This window comes from Eleutherodactylus coqui, chromosome 5, assembly GCF_035609145.1.
Source record: "Eleutherodactylus coqui strain aEleCoq1 chromosome 5, aEleCoq1.hap1, whole genome shotgun sequence".
NCBI lineage: Eukaryota > Metazoa > Chordata > Amphibia > Anura > Eleutherodactylidae > Eleutherodactylus > Eleutherodactylus coqui.
Window position 1 is genome coordinate 175,360,983 of NC_089841.1, and position 20,428 is coordinate 175,381,410.

Genomic DNA, 20,428 nt, shown 5'->3' on the forward strand with positions numbered 1-20,428 from the left:
TACTGATCCTTTAACACCAACGAAGAGTAAACATCAAACTTGATTTTTCAATGCAAAATTGAAGGATTAAATACAATTTGAGCAAAATTCTGGCTGATGCGGGGCCAGAGTAATACTTCCAATTACTCACCCAATCTGTTCAATCAGTTCTCTTGCCTGAGTGATAATGTTGGCTCCTGTATAACATACAATTCCAGCCATCTCCATTGAATACCAGCGAGCTCTGGAATCAAAAAAGTAATACACCTAATTCACAACTCAAATAAGCAACAGAAGAAAAGATAAAGATGCATATATCTCTGCGTATAAATCACCGACTGACTACCAATAAAAATTAACAGATATTCAAAAGGTGAACCATGGGTGCAAAGATGCTGCATGAATTGAACAAACTGTATGATTTTTGGATATCATGTTTGCACCCGCTATCATCTCCCCTTTTTTCAGGGTTTCATCAGAAGTTTCTAAGGAGATTCCTGGCAAGAACTGCCCATGTCAGGGAGTCTACCCTGCTTACTAAGTGGGCCGTGTTATACATGGTGATAATAGGGAACGTATTATACCAGTTTCCTTATCAGTGATACCACCTATATAGAACATTTTTTACTTATTATATTATACTGTATATTTGTCTTGCTCCATGGAGATTTCTACGGCATATAAAAGTTAATGGTATTCAGTCACCTCCAGATTTCGTTGGGCTTCCATTAGTAGGATTAACCTAGTAACAGTCTACAATTGTTCCTTTGTGAGTAAATCGTGGAACATACCCCTTGCGCATTACATATCCATAGAAGGAGTTCAGGATGCATTTGTGAGCCAACTGCAAGGATTCATACAAGATCTCCATGTTCTTGCATCGTTTTATCTCGGCTGCATCTCCACTTTCACATGCCGCAGACAATTTTTTCTTCCAAACCTAGAAGAATTTGAAACAGTTACTTAAGATTGAAAGCAGAGAGTGGGTTTTCTCATTAGGGCCAGACACTTGGAAACAATTTGCAAGATAATTTGAAATCACACAAAACCAGATTTATTTTGGAGAGCAATTCTAGGGTTTCTCTAACTTTCAAGTTAATTTTATATACTTTACTAGACCCAAAACATTACATACTTCTGTGCATATTACATTCCATTAATGCTAAACTTAGGCCGCCTGCAGACGGGTGGAAATTCCGCGGCGGGATTTCCCGTGGAATTTCCGCCCCTGGAAGCTGCCATAGGATTGCGTTAACAAACGCAATCCTATGCAGACGGCCGCGATTTGGCTGCGTGAAATCTCGCACGGCAAACAAATCGCGGCATGCTCTATTTCTGTGCGGGGCTCTGCAAAAACGTCATTTACTGACCACCGGCTCCGCTCTGCGCATGCGCCGGCTGCCAGAACATGAAAGAGTCAGGGCTGCGGGAGAGGCGAGTGCCCGCGCTGCTCTCTGCAGACGCTCGGGTCGGGTCCCGCTGTGAGAATTCTCGCAGCAGGATATGACCCGGCCGTCTGCAGGCGGCCTAAAGAATAGTTGCTGTAAATTTTAGTCAAAAGCTATATTCAAACACAAAACAGATTTATGTTCAACATCAGAACTTATTCTTTGTTGTTCAGCTTCTCTACTGCTGCATGGTCTGCAAGTATAGGATACTAGGCATTAGCGACATGGAAACTTTATCATGGTGCAGACAAGGCAGAACTGTAACACTTGTCAAAACCCTCATTTATATAGGTTGTGGAAAAGAAGATCAGAAAGGATTTCAGGGCATACTTTTTTTTTTAATTGGCAAAATACCTATTATAAAGCAGATTTCACACTTTCCAAGGGTGAAATCCATGACAGAGCTGTATGCAATGGAATTATTAAGTCACATCTGACCTCAGCAATACACTTATTGACAATCACATTGCTTAGTTTCCCAATACGACTGCTACAAGATAGCGGTTGTGCATAGCATCGAAACTAATGGATATTTTTGCATAGTTGGAGAAAAGTGTTCAGAGGTTCTATTCAAAGTTTCCAAAAAGATACTACAAACCAATTAACTCAGTAATTTCTAACTTGTATGCAAGGAAATCCTACCTTGTGCAGTCCTTTGAACTCGTATCTACGATCTCTGAATGCTCGCACAGTATCTACATAGAAAGAGTTCTCACGCTGGCATATGGTAGTGACACGGTCCTCCAGTCTGGTGACACGAATCTTTTTGTAAGCTTTTCTGCAATAATCTGAAGAGAGGCATTGAGGAGAGTCAATTTAAGTTCCTTTTTAGAAGTCCACAAATACAAGCAGTTATTAAGCATAGCTCACCTGCTAGCCGCTTCTTTTCATATTTGGCCTGCTCCTCTCGAGTCAGTTCATGAAATGCTCTTGGCTTCTGCCCGGGGAAGAGTGGAGGAAACTTCTCAGATTCTAGCTGTTGTTGTATACGATGATACTCACTGCGGCTGGCTGGCACTGCGAACAAGAGGAAAATAAAATAAAATTAGTTTCACCTGTAATTTGATTAAGAGTCCACCGTGACAGCACCACCTAAAAATGCTATATGACGTTATGGGGAGTTTACGCGAAGCATTTCAAATCAGCATGGGAATATCAGGAAATTTAAAAAAAACAAAAAAAAAAAAAAACACAGAATTTTTTACATACACTTTTATTAAAAGTTTGGAATGAACTTCCTGCAGGATTGTTGAGAGCATCTTACAAATGCTAACATAACTTTGCATACTGGTAGAGGCTGCGGCAGAGGATACTTGCAAATTCTCAATGGCCCCTACTTCATGACCACAATCAGAGGATCTTGAAAACCACAAGGGATTGATATAGAAAGTATACTGAAAAATCATGTAACTTAGCATTACAGAAGGAGTAAAATGTGCTGAAAACTACATGCCCTTAAAATACTCAAGCCCATTTCCTGTGTTCTAAAATCATGAGCAACAACCTGCAAAAGTATAAATCACTTTATTTACCCAAAATGTCAGTTTTGTACTGAAAAATCATTTTAAAGTGCCAACAAGAAGAAGAACATGGAAGTGAAAAAGGGTGATGACTCGTGATGCCCATTTAAGTCTACTTAGAGGGGAGGGGGAGTTAACTGCAGGGGATACACACGTACAAACATGCTTGAAGCTAATAGTTATTTATTGTGTTATAGCTACTGGAATCACAGCTCCACTGCTCAGTACTTCCCTAGTGTTCTATAGGGGCTTGTTACTACTCAGTGTACTATAGACAGGGAGCAGAATCTGCAGTATTCTCTGTGCACAGAGCATAGAAGACATGGCAGCAGTCTCCTCAGACAACGGGGAATTATAGTTATAGACTGCAAAGATGAAACATGCCATATACAAGTTATACAATATCAGATAGCCCAGATAGTGTTATTCGTCCTGTACACAGCAGATTATTCTAAAAACAAATAATCTGAAAAGTTAGGTACGCATTAAGATCATCGTAATTAACCTCTTAGTGACGAAGCCTGTTTGCGCCTTAGTGACGGAGCCAAATTTTGGAAATCTGACATGCGTCGTTCAACGTAGCATAACTCCGTAAAGGCTTTACATATCCAAGTGATTCTGACATTGTTTTTTCGCCACATGTTGTACTTCATTTAGGTTGTAAAAAGAGACCGATATCATTTGTGTATATTTATTAAAAGTACCAATATTGGAAAAATGTTGAAAAAATTGTCATTTTTTCACATTTTCAACCGTAATATCTCAAATATGTCCAAACATACTGTACAAATTTTTGATAAGATATATATTTCCACCCGTTTACTTTATTCTGAATGCACACTTGAAAAACTTGTGTTTTTTTAACCATTTAGAGGACGTACAAATTTAACATTACTTTTCAGCATTTTGAGGAACACTTTGTTTTCCTGCACCAAGCCAAGTTTGCAAAGGCTCATAAGTGTCAGAATAATAGATACCCCCACAAATGACCCCATTTTAAAAACTACACCCCTTAATGTATTCACTGAGGGGTGTCATGAGTATTTTGACCCCACCAGTTTTTTTTCAGGAATTAGTTCAATTTAGGGGAGAAAAAATAAAATTTCATATTTTTGCAAATATGTCATTTTAAAGACATATTTTTTTCCTATAGAACCCGTGAAAATGAGGATTTACACCACAAAATGGATACACTCGTTTCTCCCATGTTCAGAAACATACCCATTGTGGCCCTAATCTTATGTCTGGATGCACAACGGGACCCAAAATGAAAGGAGCAGTCGGTGTCTTTCAGAACATAAATTTTGCTTGAAGGCGTTTTAGGCCCCATAGCACTTTTGTAGAGCTCTTGAGTGGCCAAAACCAAAGAGAACCCCCACAAGTGACCCCATTTTGATAACTAGACTACTTAACGAATTTATCTAGGGGTGTACTGCCCATTTTAACCCCACAGTTTTTGAATGAATTGAAGCAAAGCAAAAGGAAAAAATTGTGATTTACCTTTTTTTGGCAATTCTGTCATTTTAAAAACTGTTTTTTTGGTACAGCACACACATGAATGAAGACTTGCACCCTAAAATGGATACCCCTGTTTGTCCCGTGTTCAGAGACATGGCCCTAATCTTTTGTCTGGATGCACAACGGGGCCCAAAATGAAAGGAGTAGTCGGTGGCTTTCAGAACAGAAATTTAGCATGAAGGTGATTTAGGCCCCATTGCCCACTTGTAGAGCCCTTGAGCGGCCAAAACGACAGAGAACCCCCACAAATGATCCCATTTTGAAAACTATACCCCCTAACGAATTCATCTAGGGGTGTATTGTGTATTTTTACACTACAATTTTTGAATAAATCTAAGCAAAGCAGAAGGAAAAAAATTACAATTTTCATTTTTTTGGCAGTTGTATCAATTTAAAGACTGTTTTTTTGTACAGCACACATAGGAATGAAGACTTTCACCCCAAAATGGATACCCCTGTTTGTCCCGTGTTCAGAACCATACCCCTTGTGGCCCTAATCTACTTAAAGGACACATGGCTAGGCCTGTAATGGAGGGAACACCCGTTGGATTGCAGGGCACAACTGAATAAATCCCAGGCCCCATTGCTTATTTGTACGGAATAAAAATTGACTCCCTAAAAATATCACCCCCCGCCGCGCGTTCCCCAAATATTAGATAAAAGTAATAATGTGAACAGTGTGGTATTTCCGAAGACAGGGGTAATTACAGAGGCTGGTTGGGATGGATACATGGGGCAATAAAACCGGGTACCCCTCCTCTCATGCTTTTTGGGGGTATTTCGTGACCTCAGTAGCGGGTATGGGGTGTAAAAAGTGGCGCTCTGTGAGTCTTCGTAAGCTTGATGAGGTGCGGCGGTCTCACATAGAAGGCGCTCAACAAGCTGCTCCTGGAACTGCAGGAAGGCGAGCGTTCCCGAGGCTTCTTATAAATTACGTATTACAGGTAGCGGTCTGAATAACGCCGGGCTCTCACAGCCGGCTGTGAGCCCGTCTGTGACCCTGTGTACGGCCACGTAATGTACTGCGCATAACTGCCTACTCACACAGGCGGTCATTCGCAGTACTTTTCTTTTTTTGTTTGCATTTCCCGCACCGTCGCTTAGCGATGACGCTGGTACCTGCAGCACGTACACAACGTAGTTGCGTATGGGCTGCGGGTATATCCGCGACCATGGAGCACAATGGGCTCTACGTTGCGGATATCCGCGGTAAAATAGAACCTGCTGCGTTCTCTTTTCTGCGAGTGGATTACGCAATTCCAACCCACTAATGTGAGCGGAATTGTGTAATCCAATGCGATTGATCTGCCTATTACCGCGGATCAGACGCATGCCGAATCCGTAATTCCTATCCGGTCATGTGAGACCGGCCAAAGGTAGATCGCTACCTTTTTTTCACGTGACCGGGGACCGCTCAATGAGGCCACCCGTCACTGCTCCAGGCTCTCGGCGCCCGATGGTCGCTGAGAGCAAGATCTTAAGTTTCCTGGGCTCCCCGACTCCTGCGCATGTGTCCAGTGTTTTGCCGGCGGTCGCATGCGCAGAATACGGGAAAGTTCACGGAAGAAGATTGCGTCAGGGTGCAAATACGGAGGCCTCCGGTAAAAAGTTTCATCTCCTCTCACTGATCGCATCGGTGAGGGGAGATGAACCTTCACCTTTTTTTAAAACTTTTATGTGATCGCCATTATTCATTGGATAATGGCGAACACGGGATCAGGAACCGCTCACCGCGGCCCCCCGTGAAATCTCCAGGCTCTTGGCTCAGTTTTGTAGCCAGGAGCAGGGAGATTTTAAATTACCACTGCTTTTGCGCATGCGCCTGCCATATTGGCGACGGCGGCGTGCGCAGAAGCTGGGGTAAGGTCCACGGATAAATCCGCGGGCCTTAGGCACGTCATTTCATCCTCCCTCACGGATATGATCCGTGGGGGGCGATAACACGCAAGTTTTTTTAACTTTTTTTTAACTTTTTACCCCTTTTTAAAAAATTTTTTTAACTTTTTGCACTTTTTTTTTTACTTTACATGATCACTGTCATCCATTGGATGACAGTGATCATGTCCCTTGTGACATCCCTCTGCTCCTGGCTACACATGGCAGCCAGGAGCAGAGGAATTTTGAATTTCCCGGGACTCGAGCCCCTCTGTGCACGCGCCCGATGGTCAATCATCGGGCGCGCATGCGCAGACGGGGATTTCGGGTCCCGGGACATCGCAGAGGACCGGGGGTGAGCATTTTCACCTCCGCTCATGGATCCGATCCATGAGGGGAGGTGAAACTTCACTTTTCTTTTACTTTTTCGTGATCGCCGCTATCCAATGGATAGCGGCGATCGCGGGCCCGGGGACCGCTCACAGCAGTCCCCGGTAACACCTCCTGGTTCCCGGCTACCTTCAGGAGCCAGGAGATTTTAAATTTGCCGGGGACACCCGGGCTTCTGCGCGTGACGTCATCGCCTGGCGCGCATGCGCAGAAGGCCGCCGGCGGGTCCGGGAGGACCAGATCTCCGGAGGACACCGCCGACAAGCCGTGTGAGTATTTTCAGCTTCCCTGATGGATCCGATCCATCAGAGCAGCTGAATTACTACTTTTTTACACAGTTTTGTTTACCTTTTTGCGATCAGCGCTATCCATTGGATAGCGCCGATCGCAATGCCGGGGGGGGGGACTGCCCGCATCCTGGGATGACAGCTCCATGCTGTTGGATACCTGCGGGCACCGACAGCATGGAGCTGTCACGTCCTCAGGCCAGTGGGCATAAATCCAAAGAGGATGCATTAAACTACGTCCTCTAGGATTAAAGCCCACTTTCTGAAGACGTAGTTTCCCGATGGGGCCGTCGTTAAGGGGTTAAATACAGAGTTTAATACTCTTGTGAATGTTCTGGTTACTAGTTTACGTATATGATCTAGTTCCCCAAGTAACAAATGCATGTGTCAAAATGTTCCAGTGGCGTAGTCACTATATTCTGATACTAGATTTTATAATAGAAAAATGCCTAATTTTTCTAAGATTATATAAAGTTAGGCCTCAATTTATACTCGGAAGTTGTAAAAACATCATACATTAAATTTACAAGAAAGCAATGACAACTTATGTGAAAATCAGATGAAATTTAAGTCACTAATGGACACTTTATTGGAGTCAATTATATCTTGTGCTTGAAGACGCCAATAATGGCTTCTGCTAAGACAGACAAAAAAACGAAACTTCATCTTCATTACTAGAGGATGATCTTGGCACTAAATGGAACTAATAAAAATGACTATCAGTTTTACATCTGGGAAAAGTGCAAGTGTATAATATAATACATTATGTGCATAGAACATACTATACGTTTTCAACTCACGTAATTATGTGAATACAATGATCTCATGTATTACACACATAAGCACTTATGAAAAAACCCTGACAAGAGCATTGCCCGTGTCAATGTTCTTCATTTTATGGGAAAATTGAATGGGAAAGGTGTCTACATAGAACTCTGATGGGGGATGGCCATCTATTCAGTAAACTGTAAAGAGCAGAGAAGCTACTCTGTAATCTCTTATGAGGACACTGTGGTATCTTCCTAGACATTCTATTGGCACATCAAAACATAATTGGCAATAGCTCCTTAGGCAAGACAAACATAATTAGCAATGTTTGGCTACAGCAAATGGTCATTTCCCAATATATGGCTTTTATGATTTAGCAAGAAAAGCTTTAAGAAAAATGTAAGAACATAACCACTTACTAAACTCTCCCCTCCATTGCCAAGTCATCTTGCGTTGGCACGTGGCTCCTGGCTTGTTGAAGTCACAGGCTGCACAAGTCACTTCATCAACCATGGCAGAAGGCTAGTGGAAAGGGGGAAAATTCTAAATAGTTTACAAGGAAACAAAGTTTTTAAATCCCAATGAGCTTTTGTGGCAGCTTACTAACCTGCAAACGATTTGTGAGAATGATATTGGGATACATGGCACCCACATCCAGATGGTAAATGAGTGGACACTCAATTCTATTGGGCACTTCTTTCAGAGAATTCAACTTCCTTTTAATCTCATCACAAACCTAAGAAGGACAAAGAGGTTAATCTACCCTTTCAAGTTTACAAATATTCAGAAACCTGACATTTTTTAGAGGAAAGTCATACCTCTTGGAAGTTGGTCACTTCCTCCAATGGGACTTTCTCCTCCTCTTCTATAGCATGGCGGAGTGTCATTTCAACACGTTGCAGAAGGAAGTCAAAGGCAGCAGGGTTCTGAAAGGTAGGACATAAATAAGGTCCCCCCACCATGAATTGCCCATCAGCTATGCACAATGATCAGGTTAGCACTTACAAGTTGAACAATTTGCTAATTGTGTTTATAAAGAACAAGCTTCCATGCATGAGTGTTCAAAATGTTAACAGCTGCATCTTGGAATACTATAAAAAGTGCAGCTCTCATGTAAAACATGACGCCTTCACATTACATCTTATGCGAGACACTCACCATTTTGAAACGGCAAGGAATGTCACTACGGAAGACACCGGACTCCAAAGCTTCCACATGGCCACCCACATATGTCTCCGAGTCCAACACATGGCCATCATTGGTCAGCTTATTGAACACGGTTTCTTGCTTGTTAGGGAATATTATGTTTGCATGATAAGCCTGAACCATCAGCAAAGCCTCACACAAAGTTCCAGAGCCTTTCCTTAACACCTAAGTGTAATCACACCAGCGAGAGACATTCGGTAACGTAAAATGCAACAAATACAGCAAATAAAAATTACATTAGTATTAAAAAGTAGTAGAGTACGCATCGCAAATATATTACCTCATCTGGCTCCATAGGGATAATTGTGCAAAGGGCAAAGATAAATGGATGAACATACTTCATGTACATGTAGTAAGTCGCAACGGCATCAGATACTGAGTATGTGGCCAGCACCTACAAGGTAATCACAGCATGAGACAAGGAGACTGGTTTGAACATCCTAAAAGCAAACTGCCTCAAATAGGCATTTCCCACAGCCCTTTTCAGCTTTTATTATATAGAATCATAGACTGGTAGAGTTGGAAGGGACCCCCAGGGTCATCGGGTCCAACCTCCTGCTCAGGGTAGGATCAGTAAATCATCCCACACAGATATTTGTCCAGTCTCTGTTTGAAGACTTCGATTGAAGAAGAACTCACCACCTCCTGTGGCAACCTGTTCCACTCATTGATCACCTTCACTGTCAGAAAGTTTTTTCTAATATCTAATTTGTGTATTTATATAATTTGTGTACTTATATATTTTAAAGGAAGATGATATCCTATATCTTTGAACTACAATCCAATTTCACTTCTAAACGCTTACATAAAACTGTATTGTCAAAGGACTTGTCACATCAACCAACATCAAATGCATCCCAGCAGCCGAGGTATAAAAGAATAATAAAAATTAAAAAACAAATGTAAGGAGTTGAGGTTAGGATTCCTAGATCGTCATTATAACATTTCCTTCCCAGACAAGCATTACTGTAATGGGCCCACATCTGACCATGGGTACCAGTGCCACCGTATCAATTATTTTCTACGATTTTGGTATGATGCATATGTAAGTAACAATTAGAAAATATTCTATCACAGGTATAGTAACACTTTAACCCCTTGGCGAAATCAGATTTACCTGTATGTCAGATGTGCACAAGGTTTATATGAAGCGGCCTCAAGAGCAGAGCTTGCTCCATAAGCGCCATGTGTTGGCTCTCTGTCAGCTGTCACCCAGTTACAGTGGTTGGGATCGGCGATAACTCCGATCCCAGCCACTAACCATTTAAATGGTCCAATAGAAGGAAAGGCCTACAAAGCAATGAGACTGCAAGTTGCTGTTTATTTGCCATTGCAGCCTGAAGCCTTGTGAAAGTTCCCAGAGCTGCCATTGGTTCTAGCCTATTAAACCATTCCTGTGGCAGGGCTTAATAGAAGGCTTGCAAAAATACAATATACTGCAATACTGAACTATTGCAGTATCATATAAAAGCAAATTAAGCAATTACAAGTTCAAGTCCCCTGCATAGGAGAAAAAAAAAGTTACAAATCCGTTAAATATTTTTTTTTCACTTGGGTATGTGCTGTGTGCATGTGGTATCTGAGCGTTGCCTGAAGTTTGGTTTGTTTTTTTTGTATTCTATTTTGTTGTTGCCTATATAGCAGTGTCAGTGTATACTTCAGCCACTTCACCCTCCTACTACATAACATGTTTATTTGTTTCCTGGAGGTATCCTTTAGACAGCTGGCTTAGTGTTCAGTGTTGCGCGTCAATTGTTATTTTTGTTATAGGTTTTGTTTTCTGAATATAAAACCTTTAAAAAAAACATATATATATATATATATATAGTATAATTTTTTTTTCTACTTATTACAGGAACAAACATTTTAAGTCTTCTCTACTAAAATAAGGCATCATTTATCCTACACTGTGAATGCAATCAGAAAAAAAAAATGCTAGAATTAAGGTTTTACGGTCACTCCGTCACCAAGAAATTATTTTTATAAAAAGCGATCAAAAAGTCATATTTACCCCAAAATGTTACCAAAAGACTCTACATGTTGTCTCCCAAAAAATAAGTCTTCACACAACCCCCATTAATGGAAAAATTTAAAGCCATCGTGGATACAAGATTTTTCCTTATAAAAATTTTTGTAAAAGTAGTGCAATAAAAAAATAAATGAATTAAATGGTTGTCGCTATAAGAACATGCAAGAAAGGCAAAAGAGGAAATTACTGTGAGTACTCCAGTTTGCTACTGGCAAAGAAAAGGTCAACCACAATAATGGTTGAACCAAAGCCGAAATAGAAATTCCATCCTGACCTTCTCCAGAATAGCAAGGACCTATACTGCAGGCTGCTCTATTCTTGACAGTTGAAGCTGGCCTTCCAGTTGACAGACTTGGATGTAGAAGGTCAGGAGAGTTGTGTTGAAGCTGACTCTCCAACTGTCTGATATTGGATGTAGAGAGTCAGAAAAGACTTGTGGTATTTAATTAGGCACAATATGCGGGATGCCTTTGATATGACCGAAGAGTTATGTACCGTTGTGCGAGCCTAGTTGACTAGGTAGGCTATTGCTGCAATTTTCTTCTAGTGAGATAAAGCATAGAACTAAGTCTAGTGCCTGAAGGACACAGAAGGGTACCGAGGAGAACCTAGAGGACGATCCCAAGACAGGAATTTTGTGGGCTCCATCTGGGAATGAAAGAAGGGAATGATCAAAATCCCCTAAAAGAGGCAACAGACCCATGGGGAGAGCTAACTACACTGGAGAATAATGAGACCAAGGATGCTCCAAGTCTCTGTTCTATTGTTCCACGCAGGTGGAACAGCTCTTAGAAGAGAAGAGTAAAATATTGGGAGGATTGAGTTGCCTGAGGCTTGGATGCCCAAGGCTTGTACACCGCATGGAATTTTTTTTAAAATTCTGCAAATGGTGAACCTCAAGGGAAGAAAATATTTAATGAGAGTGCTAAGGATAAATCGTCCCAGATAGGTGCTAAAACAGCATGCTTGACGCCTTGACCATAGGTACAAGGGCAGTAGATAAGACAGAAGGAATCTACAGTTCAAGACATTATGCATTATCTATTTTCCTTCTTTGAAAAGTAGAGATGCATTGCATTGACACTCACCATACTATGAACGTTGGCAATCGTACAGGTGATGAGTGCGACCTATGCTAAAGGTAAATAATGAAAGACGTGCCAGTCAGACATACTCCAGCCATGTATAGGCTTCATAATTACTGATGACAGAGATAAGACGCCTAACTCTACTCATGGAAAGGATTGCTGAGGGAAAGCTGATGCTAGGTGGATCACTGAGCATGGCTGGTGGAATACGTACAGTGTTTCCCCGAAAATAAGACATTGTCCTATATTAATTTTTGCCCCAAAAGAGGCAGTGTCTTAATTACGGGGGCCCACTGTGTCAGAGTTCCTCCGGCTGGTCTCCGGCAAGCTGGTGTGTCATCAGCATTGAAATAGCACTCTCTTCCTGGTGATGGGGCTTTGAATACCCTGCCTCCACCAAACGACTGCTGTGATTGGATCACGAGCGCCGATGGCCTAGCCAATCAGAGCCGAAAATCGGGGTAGGGCTTATTTTCGGGGAAACACGGTAGTAAGACAGGGCAGTCCTTACCAGGCAGATGTACCAACTGGAAGGGGTTTAAGAATCTGCATCAGTGCTACCCAGACAAGCCTTATGAAGCCTCGTCCAGAGAATACTCTTCTCTTTTCAATTACTGTTTGCTCATTTCAACCAATAACGTCTTGATTTTAGTAAACAGTAAATTTTAACAGTAAATTTTACCTGTGGTTCTTCTGTAGCCATACGACACATCTCCTCTGGGTCCAGCTCCACAGGGTCATAGCCCAACTTAGCCTTGGCAGCTGCCTTCAGGTTATGGCTCCCAACAGGAAGATAACTATCTCTTTTTACCCATCTACAGTTAAAAAAAATATATATATATATATATGAATAGTTGAGTCGCCAGATCGCCATTTAGCTAAAGCAAAGAAAAAAAAAAACACAGCTTGAAACAATAGAAGCTGCTCCCTGTCAAGGAAACTCTTAATAGCTGGAAATCACTGGCGAATCAAGAGGTATTAAAGGTATTCTCACACAAACAAGTTACTTTATAGTCCAGTTGCTCATCCTCTCCTGCTCTGCTCCATTCCCGTTCTGTCTCACTCATATCAATGGTCAGTGCCGAGTCAGAAGAAAAAAAATCAGCAATTGTGCATGCCTAATCACTGCTTTCTGACAGCAGATATACCAACATCATCGTAGAAACAAACTAGTGGGCCCTACAACTGGCAGCAACGTCCGCGCAGAAAAATATTTCTTCACAGAATTACATTGATTACCTGCTTATTTTGGGGGGGCAGCTGCTTAATACTAATCTTGCATTAAAAAGCATATACAGGGTGTCAGGCTACATGATACGTGTAGTGCACCATGCAGGTTTACAACCTATTAATGACAGCATATTTCAATTCAGCAAGCGGACCTGCACCTCATAGATGAACCACACCAAACCCTAGGCTCCCCCAGCGTCCAAAGCCGCACTGCATGTTGCTGATGCATACAAGGTATTGGTTAATATTTTGGCCAAAATATACATGCTCACAAACCTAACGTCAAGGGTCCTCGTTTACTTGCGTGTCCCTACACTAACCGCAATAAAATCACAGAAAAGGGAAATCTAAACAGACCGATTATCGTTCACTTTTGAACAATAAAAGTTATGTCTAAAGGCACAATGATGTACATATATTGTTGGGATTGAAAATAAAAATATTCCCACAGGAACATTACAAGATTCAAATGAATCATCACATGTAAGTGGCAGACAAACATTTTTTTATCGAAACATGCAGGCTCTTTTTTTCTCACTTAAGGCCCCCTGCACACGGGCGGAAATTCCACAACGGGATTTCCCACAGAATTTCCGCCAGTGCCCGCCTGCATAGGATTGCATTACAAAACGCAATCCTATGCACACAGCCGCGATTTTTCCGCGTGAAAACACCCACAGGAAACAAATCGCGGAAGCAGGTGAGCTGCACTGGTCACTGCAGGGGCGTGGGTCAGATCTCGCTGCGAGAATTCTCACAGTGGGACCCAACCTGGCCATCTGCAGGCGGCCTAAAATATATAGAACCAAGAGGGTTAAGGGCCTTGTTTGAGATGGAGACACTAGATGTCGTGTTATGAGCCGGGAGGCATTTTGGATTTTTTACCTTAACACTCGGCATCTCTATGGCTTGAATTTTAGACCTGAAATTATATATCATTCGTAATTTTTCGTATGTCCAGGATTTTACCTTTTAACCCATTAAGGACAAAGCACTGTAAATTTACAGCGCTTGGTCCTGAGCTTTAATCCCCTTCTTCTGCAATCAATCAGAAGCAGGTTGGGTTGTCAGCTGTTAACACGGAGAAGAAGGCAGGAGGGTTTCATAACCACTTCTGCCTTTTTCTTCCTCGAGTACACAGCCCTCAATGAGCGCTATGTACTAAAAAGTGAGAGTGAAAGAATTTCTTCCACCACGCAAGCCGACCGTTACGTGACTGCCGGGATCCCCTGGCAGAGCAGAGCTGCAGGGTCGCAGCAGACCCTGATCAGCTCTGCCAGTGACTACTGTCACTACAGGGGGATGTTTTCCCTGTAACTGAGGCTCATATGGATGCCCCAGCTACAGTGGAAAAACGTCAAATACAAAAAAAAAAACAAAAAAAAAAAAACACACACACACGTGAATGTCCCCCAGAGGTCTTATATGACACCCTATAATCCAAAACCATATGTATTCTATATCAAAACGTCCGAAACAAAACTAGGAACCCGTTCCTATATTTAAGCTAAAATAAAGTAATAAAAAAAGATAAAAAAACTATACATTTTTAAAAAGTTTTTTTTTGAGCTTTTTGCCCCTAATAAAAAAAAAAAAGTCTGTGAAAAATATATTAAAAAATAGCCTAATATGACAAAGAAAAAAATGCTGCAAAAATAATTTTGGTAGCTGACGGGGGGAAAAAAAATGCAGTTAAACCACTACATGGGTAAAAAGTGCTTAAGGTGTTAATTTTACTGCCCTTTGATAGTGTCTTGATATTTGCATGCATTGAATATAATGCGGATATATCAGAATATTATGCATGATCTGATGTGACCTTTAAAGTTTTTGGAATAAAAGTTATTGTTATCTGCTTCTTGAAGAGCTGGATTGTTTTGCCTCCAGTCCACTACATGCATCCTGTTCATGCAGATCCATGTACCTAGGAGTGAAGAGATAGGTGAGCAGGTGTATACCTTGCTACATGCGTTAATGCTATGTACCTGAGACAATCCATATGAATACAAGGGGGTGACTTGTACTCCCCTTGGCTATCCTTCTGAAAGCCAATCTCTTGCAACATGCTCATCCCGTGAACAGTGGCTCGCGTTTCCACAAAAGGCCTGTAACAGATGACAAAGATCAGAGAACATCCACATGTCCCACCTCAAGAATAAAAGAACACAAAAAAATTTACCAGTCAAAGAAGTCGCCATTGTACGTCACAATTATATTTGGCTTTGTTTCTTGAACATGCTCAAACCAACGCTGAATTAGATGTGCCTAAAACAACAAGACAGATACATGGCTGCATCACTATGTTCCATTGGCGTTCAGAACTGGGTTTAATAAAAAAAATCTAGACAAGCCTTAAAATACTTAATCACACTCTCATAACTGGCCAAAACGGATTTATTTTCTTTTCTTGAAATATGACTGAAGTTCTAGTTATTGAACAGTTGTTCAATCTTCTCCATAGTGTAGTCAGGCCTTTTTATAGGGACCCTTCAAGTCATTTTCTTTCCTGCATACTTTATATAACCTAACAGGACATGATGATCTATTGAGAACAGTCAATTTTAATTTTAGCTTTTCTCTAAGCATATTAATAAACCCCAATGAAAAAAAAAACTCAATTACAAGTTTACAAGTGCCAGTAAAGGTATTTGTGATGTATATTCTGCTATTTATTAAGGATAAATTGCGTACACAGTTAAGAATCGCTTGGTTATTGAGGCATGTGATTTTTTTTGGTTGGAGTTGGTGGAAAATGCAAACATGGCATGGTAACTTAATTTTTCCTATCATAATACATGTTAGAATTTGAGTTGCAATAAAAGAATGCAGTACAATAAAACCTAAAAAAAAAAAAAAAAAAGTCTATGAAAAACAATTTCCTATCTGGAATATTATGCATTAGAGGTGCATTCAGGGCATAATAGAATAAGATTGCTTTCAGTGGGGCTTGTGACCATCAACATGCAATAGGTATGAATCAATGTGTATCAAACCTATGGGAAGACCAAACAACTCCTCTCAGAAATGTTAAAAAATGTGGACATCCAAGCATAAATACAAGTGAGCAGAAAGCTTTAAAGAAAGCCAAGGTCCTCCATTGTATCAACCAGAGCTGATATAGAGCTTACTAATCTTGAATCAAATTTCTCTCAACATATCTCAAACGTTTCATCAACAAAATGCAGAGCATATACCAAGATGATCATCAAAGTTACCTCGTCTGGCTCATTGAAAATACAAAAAGGACCCTCATAGTCTGGTTTTGGGGTAAACTCAAAATCTTCAATGTCTTCAGATACGATCTCCCGGTTTGTGATTAGGTAGCCCTAAAATAAGAGGCAAAAGCAACGCTTTAGGTTAGAATGACAAGAGACTAAGAGGCTAAAATGTCAAACCATGGAGTGGCTTTGACGTGAACCCAACATTCTTCACTTCGTGTAGATGTTTGTATGCAAGCATCAGAGAAAATCATCTCTGTTCCCAATAAATGTGTATATCAGTAAAGTAATTTGCACAGAATGTGGGCTACATTATTGCTATCAAGAGTGAAATGACCGTGCAACATGCAGTCAATAAAGCCACATTTACACGGGATGAATACCGGGCAAACGATGCCCAACACTCGTCCCATCATGTACTCGCTCCCGTGCTGTAATACAGGAGCGAGTATTGCTAGCTCTCTGACAGAGCAGCCAGCAGGGGGGTTTGGCGGCTGGAGGAGATTTCACTCCTCGCTTTCCCCTGCTCCTCACCATTCACTTAACATAGCGGCTGTTCAGTATTGAACGGCTGCTATTTACACTGAGCGATCATCGTTCAGGCTGCATAAATTCCTGAAAGCTGATCGTTCAGTGTAAACAGCAGCCGTTTAGTAGTGAACAACCGCTGTGTTAAGTGAATGGAGAGAAGCGGGGAAAGAGCGAGAAGTGAAATCTCCTCCAGCAATACTCGCTCCTGTTGGACAGCACGGGAGCGACTACATGCAGGGATGAGTGTCGGGCATAGTTTGCCGTACAGTCGTCCTGTGTAAATGGGGCTTAAGACCTAAAGAACCTTTAACAAGTGGAAATGATGGAAAAAACTGCCTACACATTAACATCTTATCTTTATTTTTTGCCGCCAACACTACTTTTAAATCAATTATTGCTTAGAATCTGCTGTACTTATAATGAAGGCCTCGTATTAGCACATTCTTAAGTGACTAATATAGGCGAATGAAAATTTGTGTCCCTTCTTCATTCTACTGCTTGTGTAATTCTTATTTTAGTTTAAATATGGCTAGTGGAGCCTGAAATGACTAATGAACTAATACTCCCATCATTACATAACAGTAGGATGCGGACGAGAGGACAGACATTCCAGAGAGCAGAACGAAACGGATGAGACCAACCTGTCCATCAATCATGTAGGAGATCATCATAATCTGGTCAGATTCAGCATCTGGAAACTTCAGAGGCAGCTTTGTGGTTTCAATGTCAAAAGCTAAAACGACTGGATCCTAATCAGACATGAAACCGCTTAATGATTTCTCAAAGATTCAAGAAAAAACACAGTGTGAAATCTTCAGCATGGAATTTAAGTACAATGCTAGGAACAATACACACTTACTGGTCTTTCTACAAGGTCATCACGTCTTATGATTTCTGGGGGTGAAGAGCTTCCACGATATCTAATGTTATACCAGTGAGCCTGACGGCAGAAAAAGTGTTAAGAGTTTATAAAAGTTTGATGAATATGCCCAAAAATAATATCCTTAACCTAATATAAAAAGTTGACCACCTAAATGACGGCTTGGATAGTGAAGTGTAGGATAGTTCCGTTTTTCACATCTGTAATATTGCAAAGCTGCTTTTAACAGTAGCTTAATGTAAATGATTCTGCCTCAGTAATGGAGATTATTAATACAGTTATTTAGACTACAAACTACCATTTGCTAAAGGCCTGCAGAAAATAAGCCACCACTTAGGCCTCATGTCCACGGGCAAGAGAGGATTTTAAATCCGCAGCGGATCACCCGCACGCGGATCCGCACCCCATAGGGATGCATTGACCACCCGCCGGTAGATAAATACCCGCGGATGGTCAATAAAAGTGAATTTAAAAAAATGGAGATGCTCCATTTAGGTGCGGGTTTCCCGCGGGGACGGCTCCCGCAGGCTTCTATTGAAGCCCATGGAAGCCGTCCGGATCCGCGGGAAACCTAAAAATCAGAATATACTCACCTGCTCCGGATCTTCCCTTCTTCGCGGCTTGCTTTTCTCTCAGTCGCGGCCGGATCTTTTTTCTTCCGGACGGCCCATGCGCGCGGCATGCACATCCGCCGGGCCGAAGAAAGAAGATCCGTCCGCAACGGAGAGAAGATCAAGCCGTGAAGAAGGATAGATCCGGAGCCTGCGGAGAGGTGAGTAATTGCTATTTTCAGCCCTCATGTCCGCGGGGCAGGATGGACCCGCTGCGGATTCTCCATGGAGAATCCGTAGCGGGCCTGGTTTTCCCCATGGACATGAGGCCTTAGGTTTCGATTCAGTCAATATCTGAAAAAGCTGGTGAAATTCAGTCCAAGTTTTGCTATAGGGACATTTAAGTAGAACTGAAATGGACTGGTGTGACAAATTTGCACATACCACATGTATTTTAAGATCGATAGAAAGCCGCACGTGGTAGGGGACATCATATTCACGCATATCAATTATGTTCTCCAACTGATCAGATATCTTCTTAGAGGGACCTTCCTCCTCAGTAGCCAAGTTGCTTCCAGTCAAAGCACTGCAAAAATGTAATACATTATGTAAAATACACATTGAGAAGGCTAAATGTACATTAGAAACATTCAGATCTTCCTGAACACTAGGGGGAGATTTATGAAACTGTCTAAAAGGAAAACTGTCTTAGTTGCCCCTAGCAACCAATCACAACTCAGCTTTTGTTTTGTATGCTGTTAAATAAAATACATAAATCTTGTTGTTTGTATAGCGCCAACTTATTCCGCAGCGCCAACTTATTACCCCCCACCAAACTGGGTGCTCATTTTACCGACCTCGGAAGGATTGAACACGGAGTCTACCTTGAGCCGGCTACCTGAATCACGCGGAGATTGAACTCACAACCTTCAGGTCATGAGCAAGAGCTTAGGACTGCATTTCTGTTGCCTTAACACTCTGCACCACACTGTTCTGGTAAAATGAAGGCTGAGCTCTGATTGGTTGCTATGGGCAACTAAGTTCTTCTTTCAGGAAGTTTCATAAATCTCCCCTTTAATATATTTATTACTTCACCATCTAGATCAGAGCTTCCCAATGTTCCAAAAGCCCTACTTGAATAGGTTATATCAAATTACCCCCAAGCCTATGACCATACACTGTGCTGCAGGGATTAAACACAGCCGCGCACACGTGAGTAGCTCTAAGAAATGGGTACACAACTCCAGGGGAACACGTATCTCAGGTTCAATACATAAGGCCTAGATTTAGAATTAGGCCCAATGTTCACAAGCGGATTTGGTTTGCAGAATCAGCGCATTGCATCCACAAATCAAGCTGCCCATAGGGAAGCATTGGGCGCCCGCACTTCATTTACCACCTGCGGATTTGTTTTTATTTGCGGATGCCACACGCAGATAACAAGATTTTGTAAGAACTTACTGTAAAATCTCTTTCTAGTCTTGTTCGTTGGGGGACACAGCAAAGACCTTGGGGTATAGCTTCTGCCACTAGGAGGCGACACAAAGCATAAAAGTGCTAACTCCTCCCACTAGCTATACCCCCCCTGCAAGCACAGTGCTAGCTCAGTTTGTATGCAAGCAGTAAGAGCAGCCAGTAGGATATGACAATAATAGATAATAAATAACCATACTCACGAACTGTAACTCATTCCAACACCGTGTGCGACTGCACTGAGGATCCTCCCACTAAGGAGTATATGTTACAGTCCTAATACCAGACTGGGTGGGTGCTGTGTCCCCCAATGAACAAGACGAGAAAGAGATTTTACGGAAAGTTCTTACAAAATCTAGTTTTCTCGTCTGTATCATTGGGGGACACAGCTCTGACCTTGGGACGTTCTAGAGCAGTACCCAAGGGGCCAGGAAAAT

The 20,428-nt window shown here is 41.7% G+C and overlaps 1 protein-coding gene across 1 annotated transcript in view; it reads right to left on the reverse strand.

The window, feature by feature from the left end:
- POLE (DNA polymerase epsilon, catalytic subunit) overlaps positions 1-20,428 on the reverse strand; it is a 70,476-nt gene that overhangs the window by 37,237 nt on the left and 12,811 nt on the right. Inside the window, exons 7-22 of the mRNA XM_066603763.1 lie at positions 18,963-19,104; positions 17,947-18,027; positions 17,729-17,836; positions 16,554-16,664; positions 15,518-15,603; positions 15,324-15,443; positions 12,791-12,923; positions 9,272-9,385; positions 8,944-9,156; positions 8,604-8,711; positions 8,393-8,521; positions 8,205-8,307; positions 2,298-2,444; positions 2,070-2,215; positions 771-919; positions 131-223 (exon numbers count right to left, since the gene is read on the reverse strand). Coding sequence (XP_066459860.1) covers positions 131-223; positions 771-919; positions 2,070-2,215; positions 2,298-2,444; positions 8,205-8,307; positions 8,393-8,521; positions 8,604-8,711; positions 8,944-9,156; positions 9,272-9,385; positions 12,791-12,923; positions 15,324-15,443; positions 15,518-15,603; positions 16,554-16,664; positions 17,729-17,836; positions 17,947-18,027; positions 18,963-19,104 — 1,983 coding nt within the window. The remainder of the gene's footprint in view (positions 1-130; positions 224-770; positions 920-2,069; positions 2,216-2,297; positions 2,445-8,204; positions 8,308-8,392; positions 8,522-8,603; positions 8,712-8,943; positions 9,157-9,271; positions 9,386-12,790; positions 12,924-15,323; positions 15,444-15,517; positions 15,604-16,553; positions 16,665-17,728; positions 17,837-17,946; positions 18,028-18,962; positions 19,105-20,428) is intronic.